Source organism: Chanos chanos, chromosome 6 (assembly GCF_902362185.1).
Source record: "Chanos chanos chromosome 6, fChaCha1.1, whole genome shotgun sequence".
NCBI classification, from domain to species: Eukaryota; Metazoa; Chordata; class Actinopteri; order Gonorynchiformes; family Chanidae; genus Chanos; species Chanos chanos.
This window is the reverse complement of record NC_044500.1, coordinates 45519558-45534557: the sequence shown is the minus strand read 5'-3', so window position 1 is coordinate 45534557 and position 15000 is coordinate 45519558. Positions and strand designations below refer to the sequence as shown.

General features: G+C 43.8%; 1 protein-coding gene across 1 annotated transcript in view; it reads left to right on the top strand.

Annotated features, from left to right (window-relative positions):
* The window catches only part of cidec (cell death inducing DFFA like effector c), a 7583-nt gene extending 4028 nt beyond the window's left edge, over positions 1-3555 (top strand). Inside the window, exons 5-6 of the mRNA XM_030776364.1 lie at positions 1064-1248; positions 2644-3555. Coding sequence (XP_030632224.1) covers positions 1064-1248; positions 2644-2812 — 354 coding nt within the window. The 3' untranslated portion in view covers positions 2813-3555. The remainder of the gene's footprint in view (positions 1-1063; positions 1249-2643) is intronic.
* The last annotated feature ends 11445 nt before the right edge of the window (positions 3556-15000 follow it).

Below are 15000 nucleotides of genomic sequence, written 5' to 3'. Positions count from 1 at the left end.
CATCTGACAAAACATTTCTCACTCTGGCATCCAGGTGACGGATGACAAGCTGTGTACAACCCATCAGATATACATATAAGCTCTGACAGCACAAACAGAGGAAAAGGTCTATGGTGAAACTTTGCCCTTTGAGTGGCAATAACAGATGTTTGGAAACAAAGGCAAAACTCATCAAATTTGTTTTTTTTTGTTGTTGTTGTTGTTGTTGTTTGTTTTGTTTTTGTTTTGTTTTTTTCGGAAAATGGGAACATTGCTGTGCTCCCAACGGCAAACCCCCCCCCCCCCCCCCCCCCCCCCCCCCCACCACCATCACCCCCCACCCCACTCCACCCCAAAGCGTCTGGTCAATTTTCTCCACACAAGCAGATCAAGCAAGCAGGGGCCAACAGTAAAGTGTTAAGACGGCGTCTGGGCAGTTTTTAACGGTGTTTGTACACAGCAGGCGATTTGCATACGCAGACTTAATTGTGTCAGTAATGATTTTGTGCTCCTGTGAATGCCATTAGCGTGTTTGCTTATTGAGGTCCTCTCACGCTAAGTCTCTCACATTAGCATATGCCATTTTCTCCTCCTCATCCGCTGTCCGTCACCCGCGAATCATCCGCTCGGGTATTAATCTGGATTCTAAAGGACGTTAAATTAATTTTCGGGATGGCCGAGCCAGGGGTTGACGCAGAGGTGGGGGTGATTCCGACCTGGCTTCTACGTTCATCCATCAGGTTTTGACAGTTTGGTCTGAAAAGCTCTCCTTCCCCCCCCCCCCCCCTCGTGCCTCTCCTCCTCGCCCTCTTCGGAATTTCTCCCCAGAAAAGTGCCTGGGGTGTCCCGAGACGTGTTGTAACTACTAACACCCGAGTTTAATCGAGTCCTGCTGGGGATAAAAAATGAACCAGCAAGAAATCTGTGCCCTCCAACCACAAAAACACCAGTATTTTTCTTTCTTTCTTTTTTTTTTTTTCTTTCTTTCTTTCTTTCTTGCTGACCCTGTGTTGTGTTCATCCAATGTGTACAATGTTCTCTCTCTCTCTCTCTGGCTTTCTTCCTCTTTTTCACCATCTTTCAGAATAAGGATAGTCAAGTCCACCTCGATCAACAGCAGAGGAGGAAGGATGTTGCAAAGTTGACCTTTGACCTGTACAAAAACCACCCCCAGGAGTTCATTGGCTGTTTAAATGTGAAGGCCACGCTGTACGGAATGTACTCTGTGTCCTATGACCTACACTGCTATCAAGCCAAGAGGATGTTAAAGTGAGTGTGTCCATTTAACGGATGTGTGAATGTGTGAGTGTGTTTATGTGTGTGTGTGTTTGTGTGTGTTTATGTGTCTGTATGTGTGTGCTTGTCTGGTGAGGTTAGAGGTGCACAGAGATTATACCAAGGATAAAGATGAGGGTGAAAACGTCAGGTTGATTGCTTGAGATTAATATTTTGGATTATGTTATCCATGCTGTTTGGAGGATGGCCTCCAGTTCCAGTCTTATGTCGAGAGGTTGTGACAGAGGATTACGTTGTGCACATCCAAGGCAAAAAAAAGAAAAAAAGAAAAAAAAAAAGAAAGAGAGAGAGACAGAAGGCTGAGCCCCTGTCTGCTTTCTGCATGCACTGCACTTTTACCAAGAGAATAAGAGCTGTACCGAGAAAAAGGCAAGGTGACCGCTAAGGCACGGAGCACTCCTCCCTCTCCCCCCTCTCTTCTCTTTTTTTCTCCTCCCTGTACCCCCTCTCTCCTCTCTTTTTTTCTCCTCCCTCTACCCCCTCTCTTCTCTTTTTTTCTCCTCCCTCTCCCCCCTTTCTCCTCTCTTTTTTCTCCTCCCTCTACCCCCTCTCCTCTCTTTTTTCTCCTCCCTCTACCCCCTCTCCTCTCTTTTTTCTCCTCCCTCTACCCCCTCTCCTCTCTTTTTTTCTCCTCCCTCTACCCCCTCTCTTTTTTTCTCCTCCCTCTACCCCCTCTCCTCTCTTTTTTTCTCCTCCCTCTACCCCCTCTCCTCTCTTTTTTCTCCTCCCTCTCCCCCCTTTCTCCTCTCTTTTTTCTCCTCCCTCTACCCCCTCTCCTCTCTTTTTTTCTCCTCCCTGTACCCCCTCTCTCCTCTCTTTTTTTCTCCTCCCTCTCCCCCCTCTCTCCTCTCTTTTTTTCTCCTCCTCTACCCCCGCTCCTCTCTTTTTTCTCCTCCCTCTACCCCCTCTCCTCTCTTTTTTTCTCCTCCTCTACCCCCTCTCTTCTCTTTTTTTCTCCTCCCTCTCCCCCCTCTCTCCTCTCTTTTTTTCTCCTCCCTCTACCCCCTCTCCTCTCTTTTTTTCTCCTCCCTCTCCCCCCTCTCTCCTCTCTTTTTTTCTCCTCCCTCTACCCCCTCTCCTCTCTTTTTTTCTCCTCCCTCTACCCCCTCTCTCCTCTCTCTTTTTCTCCTCCCTCTACCCCCTCTCCTCTCTTTTTTTCTCCTCCCTCTACCCCCTCTCTTCTCTTTTTTTCTCCTCCCTCTACCCCCTCTCCTCTCTCTTTTTTTCTCCTCCTCTACCCTTCTTCGCTCTCCGTCTTTGTCCAACCCTCTTTCTCCGTCTGTCTCTTTTCTCCGTTCCTTGTCTTTTTTCTGACAGACCCACTGTTTCTCTGACGTTGTGTGTGTGTGTGTGTGTGTTTTTCGACAGAGAGGCTCTTCGGTGGACTCTGTTTACGATGGAGGCCACTGGCCATGTCCTGTTAGGCACTTCCTGTTACATGCAGCATCTACTGGATGAAGAGGAGAAGGCTGAAGCTAGACTCACTCGCACCAACAAACCACAGCAGGCCATTCTGTGGAGAAAGGCCGCAGTCTGACGTCGAGAGGAATCAAAACACACGGGCGAAACTCCGGTCGCTGGGGCCGCTGAAATGTACTCATGTCATGTATATCCATGCCATGCAGGGGTTACTTCTTTGAGGATTCTAGAATATTCGACAAAGCCCAGAGGGGTTAGAACTGTGGAATGTTTGGTGAACGTATACGTTTCCAGGGGCAACGGCATGGCAACCATAATGATGTTACTTTAAGCATGTTGCTGTATGTTTAGCCAATATGGCAGGAGCCACCTGCTACACCAGGTCTTCCTGCTGCTCCACACGCTCGGGGAGTCATCCCCCCCCCAACACATTTCATCACTTTCTGTTGCTGCTGTAACTGATTTACATTTATTTAACGCTACATATTTATACATTTGTCATGCATGTTCCGTTAGCTACGACATATTTTAGTGTTTTATTGTGTCATTTCTATACATACCCACATGTTATTTATCCACTAGCATTTTCATGTGACCAACAAAGCTTAACATTTACTGGTTTAACATTTACATGTTTATCTCTTGTCAGAGCTGTGGACCTTTACAGTGTTAGTGTGCATGTAGTGTTTGAGCTTATTCGTATGTATGTTTGGTTTGTTTATTGTTATATGTTATTATGGATGTAACCACACACATGTATGTTTTTCAGTCAGGCATTCTGCACTTTTCTTCAACACTTCATTGCTGTATTTCCAGTAATATTTACAATAAACAATGACTAGTTATTGCGCTTTCAGGGAAGCCGCCTTGCCCTTATTTAACCACAGCTCCGGTCTTCCTGCATATCTGTCTCTGGGTGACCTAGCATGTTTCGAGCCTGCTGGTTAGACTTCTGCAGCTGTGTGCGAGAGTGTGTGTGTGTGTGTGTGTGTGTGTGAGTGTTCATGGAAGTGTGTGTGTGTGTGTGAGTGTGCATGGAAGTGTGTGTGTGTGTGTGTGTGTGTGTGTGTGAGTGTGCATGGAAGTGTGTGTGTGTGTGTGTGTTCATGGAAGTGTGTGTGTGTGTGTGTGTGTGTTTAAGCGCCTGTGCGCGTGTCCGCTCAGGCCGGAATGGAAGATAACATTCCTCCTTGGCCGGCCTGCACCATAATCGGCCCGCGGGCCCGAGCTTCCCTCTTCCCAGCCTGTAATTGAGCGGGGCCGGCGGGGGCGCGGCCGAGGCAGGCTTTTTGAGAGGGAGCGAGTTACGCGGCGAGGCACAGCTGCAGGGGGTGCGTTGAAGAGGGTCGGAAATGATCCCTTTCAGCTCCAGAGAGCGGATGACGCATTTTGGAACCGGCACCTAGTTCTCTGAGGCGCCCAGTCGCTTTTAAAAATCATTTTCATTCACTCCCACAATGCTCTCACTGTAAACTTGAAATCAGTGTGCCTGTCAGGCCTGTGATTAGCTTATCAAAGCACTGAGGAACTGACAGCCAGAAAGGAGGAGAAAAAAGAAAAGAAAAGAAGAGAAGAAAAGAAAAGACCTTAGTTTGCTGCAGCAGTCTCATCTGGTTTCAGTATATTCCAAACTAGGTGTCTGTTTTATGGAGGGGTCATAACCTGGATTAGCTTGGCATGATGTAACACTATCTCATATACACACACACTCGTGCGCGCACGCACGCACATGCATGCACACACGCGCGCACACACGCACGCATGCACCTCTCTCTTCACCTCTCACGTACAGATTAACTGTGCTCCGATAGCGCAGAGAAAACATTAGGCAAATGATCTATCTTTTTCCAAAAGCGTTCCTTGTGCCGGCTGACTTCACATTCACCGCCGTGGCGTGAAAATGATTTCTTTGCAAGCTTTTAACTAATTGGTTATTGATGTAAAAGAGGAAGAAATATAGTCAGTTAGCTCGTCAGTCAGTCCATGTAATTACAAAAAGGGGACATTCAAGCCTCTTACATCATAAACTTGTGTGAACTTGACATTCTTGATTTACATATGTTAATTGCCACACATTACGTTCACACACTAGCATCATCAGGTGCCCATTCATTATGTCAGCCCGATCTCTCCAGGGGGAAAAAAACCAGCACAACACAGAAAATAATTTGATAATATGCTACCTCCCTTTTAATACAAAAATTAAATGTTTCTAATATCTCATCTGGTCAAGTACCTGATATGTAAAGATTGTGAGGTGAAAAACACCCTTTAAATGGAAAAAAAAACAACCCCATGCTATAAAACCTAAACCCAGTTCAGTTCAGGCCTTCAGCTCCTGAAGTACTGGTTAAATTGAACTTTCCTGTCCCATCAAACAGGTGTCTTCATACGTAAGCAGATGGTTGACACGTAACAGCCCGCTGCTAAACAAAATCCAGAGTAATTTCAAAATTCCAGGGCCAGAGCTGATGACTCCCGATTTCAGTAGAACCCATTTTCTTCCCCTCTATGAAAATGGAAACGTGGGATTGTTTTGGGAGGAGAAAAAACAACAACAAAAGTGCTTGATAGCTCTGCGATTCCTGTTGGCTTTATCTACCTCCATATAAACCGACTGTGCATGCTCATTATGGTGGCTGATTAGCAATCAGTTTGTATTTGTGTTCTTAAGCCTAGCTAAGGCTAATCAATATGAGGCCACATGACATCATCTGTGTACCTCTCCTGAGCTCACAATCCTCCATTAATGACCTGATAAATGTGTGATTAGCATCTGGTAATGCTTTAGAAATGCATTCATTCACTGCTAGTCTGTTTCAGATGAGCAACAGGGAGAAGTTAGTCATACTGGCCCTTACTGTAAATCGCTGGTATTGACAGGACATTGAACCAACAGATTCTGAAGTTGTCCGGATCAATAAAGGAAACGTAGCCGGATTACAGGAGCATGATAGCGTTTCTGAGTCAGTTCGCTCTCCTGTCCTCGGTCGCGTTTTCTCTTCTAATTCGTCCCTTCTTATCTTTCCCTCCACATTCAGCCTCCATCCTCCAACTGAGCACATGTGTTCACTCCTGCTGTTGCTCTGCTCTGCCTGTCTCTCAGTGTCTTTCTGCGTTCTTCTTTTACCTCTCCATCTTACCTGCGTGTAGAGATCTGCCTGTTTGCCTGTCAATCAATCAATCAAATAATCCATCTACAAATCTATCTATCTGTCTATCTATTACACACACACACACACACACACACGCACACACACACACACACACGCACACACACACACACGCGCGCACACACACACACACACGCACACACACACACGCACACACACACACACACACACACACGCACGCACGCACGCACACGTAGCTGTTAACATATGAAGACTTGGAACTGGAGGGCATTACACACATCTCCAGCTCCTATGTTTATGAACACTGTTCTGTGTTAAGTCTTAAGGAGCAGTGCTGTATTAGGTCTTGAAGTGCAGTGCTGTGTTAAGTCTTGAAGAGCAGTGTTGTGTTAAGTCTTGCAGAGCAGTGTTGTGTTAAGTTTTGAAGTGCAGTGTTATGTTAAGTCTTGAAGAGCCGTCCTGTATTAATGGTTGATAAGCTGATTTCCATGGTTTTATTCCATACTAAATGATAATGAAAGGTAGCACATGACTTACTTTTTTATCTTTTTTTTTTAAGTCCAAGAAGGAGAAGAATGAAAAAGGGTAAAAAAAAAGAGGGACTGAAAGATAAAGGAGTGAAGAAGAAGGGTGATAAAGGTAAGAGAGGTTCATTCATGATGAAAGGATCTGGTGTTTAACTCAGCCTTTCCTTGGGCTGGTCTCTTTAGCTCTCTCTTTCTCTCTCTCTCTCCCTCTCTCTCTCTCTCTGTGTGTGTGTGTGTGTAATAGACAGACAGATAGATAGATTTGTAGATGGATTATTTGATTGATTGACAGGCAAACGGGCGGATCTGAATGCACACAGACGCAGGTAAGATGGACAAAACACAAAACTGCAACCAAAACCAAGATCTAGCCATTTAACATCTAGACCAAAGCACTTTTATCACTAAGACCATTTGCAGACCAGACAGACGACATTAAGCAAAACTCAAAGATCCATGAATATTAAATTTTCACAGCAACATGGGTAGGATATTATTCAACTACAACAGTGCTGAACATGGTGACGCTGTTGTGGATGATGATGACGAAGATGGCTCTAAAAGGCTTGCAAATTAGCGGGAAAAAAAACTCTCTCGTAGACAATTATTCTCTGCATAATCTCAGTGGCTTCTTTACCAAAACAAGAAAACGCTGCAAGACCTAGACTCCATCAACTACTGCTGACACATTTTGCGATTTGATCATTTGCATGCGGGAAAACAGGTTAACAGATGAATGATGATGGCTGTTTCTTGATTCTTGGCGAGGCTTCTGCCCAACCCACAGATATCACAGGTTTCAGTTTAGCGAAATGCCGTTTGTAGGGCAAAGAAACTGTGACAAATGGGCCGACATTCCGCGAGGAAACAGGCTTGTAGACTACAAGCACCAGTCCAGACACTGATAGTGGGACACCGCTGTCTCAGGGGACAAACTTCATAATGTTTTGAACTAGCTATTTTGAAAGATGTTTTCTTATTTTACAAAAAAAAGAGAGAAAAAATCAATCGCGCATCGCTGCAGAAGATGTCGAATACACACGACCTCATAAGTAAAATTTCTTGCATAGTCCAACCTAAAACACAGACCACTTGATTGGGCAGTCACCGCAGATAAGTGTATTGGAACTGGCGCAGAATACTGATGATACACGATGTGGGAGAATAATCATCTCACAAACTTTGACAGCAAATTCAAGCATATTGGATTTTTTTCCCTCCCTAACTGCTACACCAATGATTCTGTAGTGACAGTAATCAACCAATTTTCACAATTTGAAAGAGCGGCAACTGTGAAACGTTCACGTACGTTCACCCTTGAGTTGTCTTGGATGACCTTGCGTAGAGTGTGAAAGCTTCTTGCCTTCCTCATTTTTTTCCTCCCCGTTCTGTTGTAGCCTATGCTCGTGCGCCACCCCCCACCACCATTCCCGCCCCCGCAGCCTGCAGACCCCTCCGTATTGGACGGCAGAGCACGAGCTTATTTTCTCATGCTGGCAAGCGCGTAGCCTCCTGGTACCTTCCGCAGTGCATGTGGTTGAAGTCTGCACACTGGGACTCCCGTTTGTTTCAGTCTCCTTACGCTAATCAATTAGTAGCCTGGTGGAGTCATTTTGTTTTAAGATGACTGTAAAGTAATCTACATTTAAAATGGTTTTAGAGGTATATACCACACACATTTCATTATTTTTCAATTTATTTAGGGGGCTACAGTGGATAGTTTGAGAGAATTAAATCTGTTGATTCAGTTCTGATATGAATGCGGAGAGAATTCCCTGTGATTGTTGCATTCGCCAAAGAAGGTCGCGACACGCGGACACCTGTCCAAGGATGTAGCGGGAAACGTCCGCAGCAGCCACGAGGAGGTAAGTTCATCATAGTTGTAATGATAACCCCAGACGGAGCTACAAAAGCAACCGCCAGTAGAATAAATCAAAAACCTGTTTAGACAAAATTGGGGTAAAATATTTGTCCGTTTCTCACCCCCCGATATGTACATTCCCAAATGTGTAGCAGATAGAGTTGTCGGAGCATAAATTTATTAGATTTTACGCACGTTACATGGTCAGTTGTAGTTAATAAACCGGTAATTTGTTACCAGAACAAAATAAATAAATAAATCAGTCACTATAAAGAAACAATTAGAGCTTCGCAGCCGACTCTTGATGGACACAGAATTACAAAGCCCTCTTGTTGATGCAGATAGTGCTATCACAGACTGTCACCCTTGAAAACACTGCTGTTAGATGTGGGGGTCTGCAGATGTGTCCATTCCGAATCAGAATCTGTGCGTCTTCACGTCATGATAAAGCGAATTTTGTGTCCCGTTAGGGTATATGTCTTGATTGCACCGAGAATAATAGTTGTTTGTTTGTGACGCCAAAGTGTCATATTCTTTCTTTCTTTCTTTCTTTCTTTCTTTCTTATATGTTGTTTTTCTACAACAGTAGTATGTGAGATGTTGTTAGTCTTCAACCTGTGGGACTTGCTGCTGTAGGGCTATACAGCAGGCTCTCCATTTGCTTTGATTTCCTCTCTTATTGAAGAACTTACTTATCCTGGATTGACAATAAGCAATAATTTTAGTCTTGCCCCGAGTCAGTCTACATCCTAAATACAGTTTGGCACTCTGCATATCTTGTTCTGATATTGTAAATAATATGTAGATATTGGTGTTGTTTACTCTGTAGCCCACATATGAACTGGAGCCAGCGAACAGAACGAGATTGTGGCTGGTGCCGAAAAACAACATGACCAGCAGCGTGTCTGCATTTTCACACTGTAAATAATGCATTTCTGCGTTTAAGATTTGATTGGTTGAGTGTGTGTATATGTGTGTGTGTGTGTGTGTGTGTGTGTGTGTAGGCAGTGTGTGAGCGATGCTTTCATTGGCTCCAGAGCTGTGTGTGTGTGTGTGTTTATGTGATTCCTCAGGGAACTCCCCTGTTTACTGGTCCTAAGAGGGTTTTGTAGGAAAACATTTTTTTCCATAAGCCCTAAGGAAAACCGACCTCGAAAAGAAAAAAAAAAACCCCCAACAAAACAAAAACAAAAACAAAAATGAAGGGAAGGGACTCATCAAGTGTCAGATGGATAAGTTATTGAATTACATTTGCATATAGTTTATTTGACAGACACGCTTATACAGAACGATTTAGAAACAGTGACTACGTAGTAACACAGGCTTCTATGTCATGTAAACATATAAATTACAAATGACTTGCCATTTAAAAACGATGAACCTTAATGTATGTTGTGGTTTAGATTTTCTTAGGATTTCTTAGATATTCTTCTGAGTTCGTAAGATGATCAGATGTAACACAGACGTTATGAAAGGTTGTAATGGTTAGATAAAGGAGATTGTTTAATGGTGCTTCAGTGTTTTTAAAAACAAGTAGGTTGTTCTGCATCTGCACTTACATGCGCGCACGCACTCACACACACACGCACACTCACACAAATACACACACACACACTCACACACACAATAGCTCACTTTTTGCCGTTCCTCCATGGATAAGGTCGAATAAAGTTGCCGTTTCCCTCTTAAAAACTGCCAAACACATTAGAATGTACATCATATTATATTTAATCCTGGGAAGCTGTCTGAAGTCTTTCTAAAAGATGAAAGTGGTGTCTCCAGCTTCTTCTAAGCTCCAACAGAGAGAGCGAGGGAGCGAGGGAGAGAGAGAGAGAGAGACTGAGGGAAGGTAAAACAAGAACAGTGAAATAGAGAGATTGAGAGAGAGAGAGAGAGGGGGAAAGCGGAGTGATATTAAAAGCCCACGCTTGCACTCAGATGGAGGATGGAAGCGAAACGGGGAGGGAGAAGACCAAAAGAGGGGGAAGAAAGAGAGAGATGAAAAGATAAAAGTGGGTTCAGAGGGTGGGTAGGGGAGGGTTAGTGAAAAGAGAGGGATAGAGAGATGAGGGTGTGGAGGAAAAGGTGTAATGAGGGTTAGAAAGGTTTATGATGAAAGGATTTGGAGTTTAACCCTCCTTTAGTTCTTTGTGCTGGTGAGTGTGTGTGTGTGAGATATAGAGAGGGAGAGAGAGAGAGAGAGAGAGAGAGAGAGAGACAGGGCTATGTCTTTAACAGTGTAGGGGACTGGGGACATGAACGTCAATCCTTTCTCTCTCTGTCTCCCTCTCTTTCTGTCTCTCCCTCCTGGAGATGAATTAGATTAATTGCCTCCTTCTGTAGATAAGAAACTTCATCATTTTAGCCAAATGGATAGCTTAAGAGTCTATTCTGTTTCATATCTCTCTCATTTCTGAGAGGTTCTCATTCTGAATCTCTCTCCCTCTCTCTCTCTCCCTCTCTTTCTCTCCCCTCTGTCTTGCTCTCTGTCTCCCCTCCTTCGTTGTATCTTCCTCTCTCTTTCTCTCCTATGCACTCTCATCTCTCTCTCTCTCTCTCTCTCTCTCTCTCTCTCTCTCTCTGACTTTTTGAACACTAGTTGGTTCAGTTCCATGAAATTTCTGTAAAAGCCCAATGTTGAATAATTCATGTCTTTCCATAAGAGGACAACACAAAGCCTTGAGTTCCTCTAATGTTACACAGAAGGTCACAAAATGCATCTGACCGGCGGAGATGTAGTCTACTTTTTTTTTTTTTTTTTTTCATCCTCTGCGTCTTTAGCTCTGAGATATAACGGGTGAATAGAGCTGCAGTCTTTGTTGTTTGGATCTCCAGAGTGAGTGGATTCCTCCTGCTTATAGAAAGGTGTTGAACAGTTTTAAACCCAGGAGCAGTACAGCACTACAGCCCTGTGCACAGGAAATAGACCCGCCCTCGGGTGATCATAGCCAGCCTTTTCTTTTCATTCTTCCTTTTTTTTGTTTTTTTTTTTCAATATCCACTGTTTGTTAAATCAAAATCATCAGCTCACAGGTGTGTCTCAGCTGATCAGACGAGGGACATGAAGTAAGCGGATTACCGCTGTGAGTGACAGGACCATCGACCAATCACGTCGCATTGTTACGTACCGTCAGTCAGCTGAATCTCTTCGAGTGGGAGGGCATACTGACTGTGTTTTTCGCTTTCCACCGTAGAAAAAGGCATATTCACAGCTTACACAAAATAACAGTAGATTGGAGTATGGAAAGAGAGAGAGATAAACAGATAGATAGATAGATAGAAAGAGACAGAGTGATGGGTAGGAAATAAAGTGGTGCTGTAACACATATTGAAAGGTTATACACACTCTTGACAGAAGGTCAATAAGCTAATCACACGTGAACTGACACCACACCTCGTCAGTCGATGCTGCCGTTTTGGATGAGGGTCAAAACCCAGGAATCGACCAGATGTTTCTAAATTTAGACTTCATTTTAGAGCTATGTAAACATTTGTCTGAGCTGGTCAAATGATTAATGTGAAACAGGAAGAAGGTGATGCTGCTACTCCCTTGAGTTTGCAGCTATTTCACTCCCTTATTTGAAGGAGAGGAATTAACGCGTCGTGTCTGTCGTGGTTTACGGAAAGCGACTTGTCTTATTTTTTTCGTTTTTTTTTAAGTCTTGCCTCAGTAGGGAAATTAAGAAAATTCAAGAAAATGATGATTTAATTGTTCTTCACACTGCAATCAGTTGATTGGTATGAAGTCAAGTCAGGCAGTTCTGTTGCTCCAATGTAAACAGAACAGTACAGGTCCTCACAGCGCACTTCATTTAAATCTGGTGTGGTGTTTTGAAAGCGAGGAGATGTGATCGTGGAGTTAAAAGTCTGAATGAAAAATCGTGGAAACATGAAACAGGGGGGGAATTTTGGAAAGGTCTGAAGCTATGGCTGGATGCCCCTCTGTTTTACAACCTTGACAGGAACCTGTCAGGGACGCATGCTTCCACTGAACATGCACTGTTTCACTGCTCTTGAGTGTATGTGGTATATAAGCAAAGTTATACATATGTATACTCATGTTCATGGTATTGACCTGTTCCTATAGTAACCATTAGACAGCGATTCCACGCTGTATTACGCTGAAACGAGGAATCCTATTTCCATATTACAGTAAACTGGGAAAAATAAAAATCATAACTTTTCTTTAAAAAAAAACAAAAAAAACCCAAAGTCTTCACTAGTCCAGTATGGGCCTTCATCTGAGCTCAGTCTGCAGTGGACGCTGTTTCTGACTGTGAGGACATGTCATGTTTGTCTTTGCCTTAGGCTTGAAGACTTAGGCTTGTCTTCATGTTCCTCCACAGTTGTTTCGGAAAGACCTGTTTTTCAAACGCAGCAAGTACAGTGTAGTTCAATACGTCAGTTACGAATCAGCTTTTTTAAATGGTCCAAAATAATCCACATTAGTAAGACTGCCGCTCCTATAATGGAGAAACTAATGGATTTCCGTGGAGTAAACTGTCATTTGGGCGATGTCAAAGCCTGTTGTTATTTTGTCAAGACAGAAGTAGATAATTACTTTTTCTCATTCGCAGCACTTTAAAAGAAAAGATCAGGTCTGTGGATTTTCTCACCCGATATTTTCCACATACATTTTTGCATCCCAGTACACTTTGCTATAGCCTGTAGATCAACGCCTGATCTTCAGATGAACTATTTGTGATAGTTATGGGATAATCAAGCTGCCTGGCTCATTAAATATGTTGCCTGAACATTAAAGAAGATGCCAACATTTAAAAATAAAACAAAGCTTAAAACCAACACTGCCTACACACGTGGGGTTGTTTGCTGACACACCAAATAGCTGACGATTACCTGGCAATATCCAACTGTATCCGATCTAGATTAAAATCTAGAATAAAAACAGAAGGCTCTTGGTCCAATCGTATCCGATCTAGATCAATATCTAGAATGAAAACACAAGACTCTTAGTTCAGTGATGTCACTTGGTCTGCTTGTCGTGTCCAATGAGGACACCCGCATACTGATGTCCTGGTCCTGAGAGGCCAGCGATTATTGCTCACTGAAGTCATGTTTTGATGTTTGGTGCCAACAGCCCTTATGGTTGAAATGTTGTGTGCCCTGACCAAAAGAAACCCCCCCCCCCAAAAGAACCCCCCCCCCAAAAAAACAAAAAAACGTTATCTGCTTTTGCTCCTCCAAAACAAGCAGTTACAAATACACACAGAGGGAGTGAGAGAGGGAGAGGGGGGGGGGGGCAGAGAGAGAGAGAGAGAGAGGGAGGGAGAGAGAGAGAGAGAAAGACCAGAACTCATTTCTTCAGAAATCGAACATTTTTTTCTGTTTCTCAGAAGTGAGATTGATGGTTCCGGTGTGGATTTCCTCCGAGCGTCACCTAGTTCCCAGCGCCTGTGTGCTTTACGGTCCTGATTTTACAGTGGACTCCGGACACTCTGTTAGTGTCAAATTTTATCGTTTTTCGCCGTGATGGAGTGCTGCTCTATCTCATAACAGTGTGGGTTGCTCTCTTCCTCTCCCTCTCCCTCTCTCTCTCTCTCTCTCTCTTTCTCCCTCTCTCTCTCTCACTGTCTTTCTCTCTTTGCAAGTGATTTACGTGTAGGAGGAGTGTGTAGGAGCAGAGGCCAGGGGAGGTCATTGAAAATATGGTCCCATCTCTGTTTTCCCTGCCGGTATACTTTACTCAGTCTCTCCGCATTCATCCTTCATGTGTCGTTCGACCACACATTTCTCCCTCATCTTTCCATTGCATCAGTCTTCTGGCAGAGCGCTCTAATGGAGCTCTGTTGATATTCGCCGTGTTTAGTGAGCGTTTTGAACCAGGATGAGAAGGGAAAAGACCGCGTTCAGTTTAAATACCAGCGTGCTGAGGAAGACACGCAGTGTACGCAGCACATTCGCCTGCGTTCGATTAATTCTCCGACTGTTTACAATGGCCCAGACTGGCTCCGAGGTTCGGCCGCGCAAACAGACCCGGAGTTCATCACACGCTGGCAAATTCGCTGCTTGTTAATAATGTCTAAACATGGCAAGAATCAGGGCTTTGGTTATCTTATCGCTCCCTCTGTATTTTACAAAAAAAACCAATATAAATAAATAAATAAAATAAAAATGAGCTGGAACAGCTCCCACTGTTTTAGACACACAGTTTAACCTTCAGCTCACTCTTTTGCTTATCTCATGGGCTGAGGATGCCTGAACAATAACTGAGCTGGAGTTCGACGGAAGCGAGACTCGTTCTAAGAAATGTCATCAGCACCCAGAGCTGTGTGTCTGTGTACTACTCAGAGAGGTGTGCTGGTGGAGAAGGTGACATTCTGCAAATGTTTATTACACAGAATGACAACCAGCGTCTCCCTACTACACACACTCATCCGGAATGTGCATCACACGCTACAAGCTGTAGAATGCACGCGCTCACTGAATATTAATGCATCATTTTGTAGGTTTCTGTAGTATGTTATTAAACGCGCAGTTGCAGCGTACGGTCAGGGCTGGGCCTCTCGTCCTGGATGCTTGATCATTTATGTGACGGTTATTTGGTTACTGTTGTTAGTTGTGGATAAACTTCACACACCCTCACCATGAAGTTGGTTTTTCTTAGCGAATGTATGGTAATGTGTTGTATTTTTTTTGCTACTGGAGGATTTTGCTCTGCTTTAGAGGATCAACCTGTAGGTCTGTGCTCTTCTACGGTTTGAAGGAAGAGAAAGAGAAGGAGCAAAATGAATAGAAAGGAAGGCACAGACTTTTTCTACTTAGA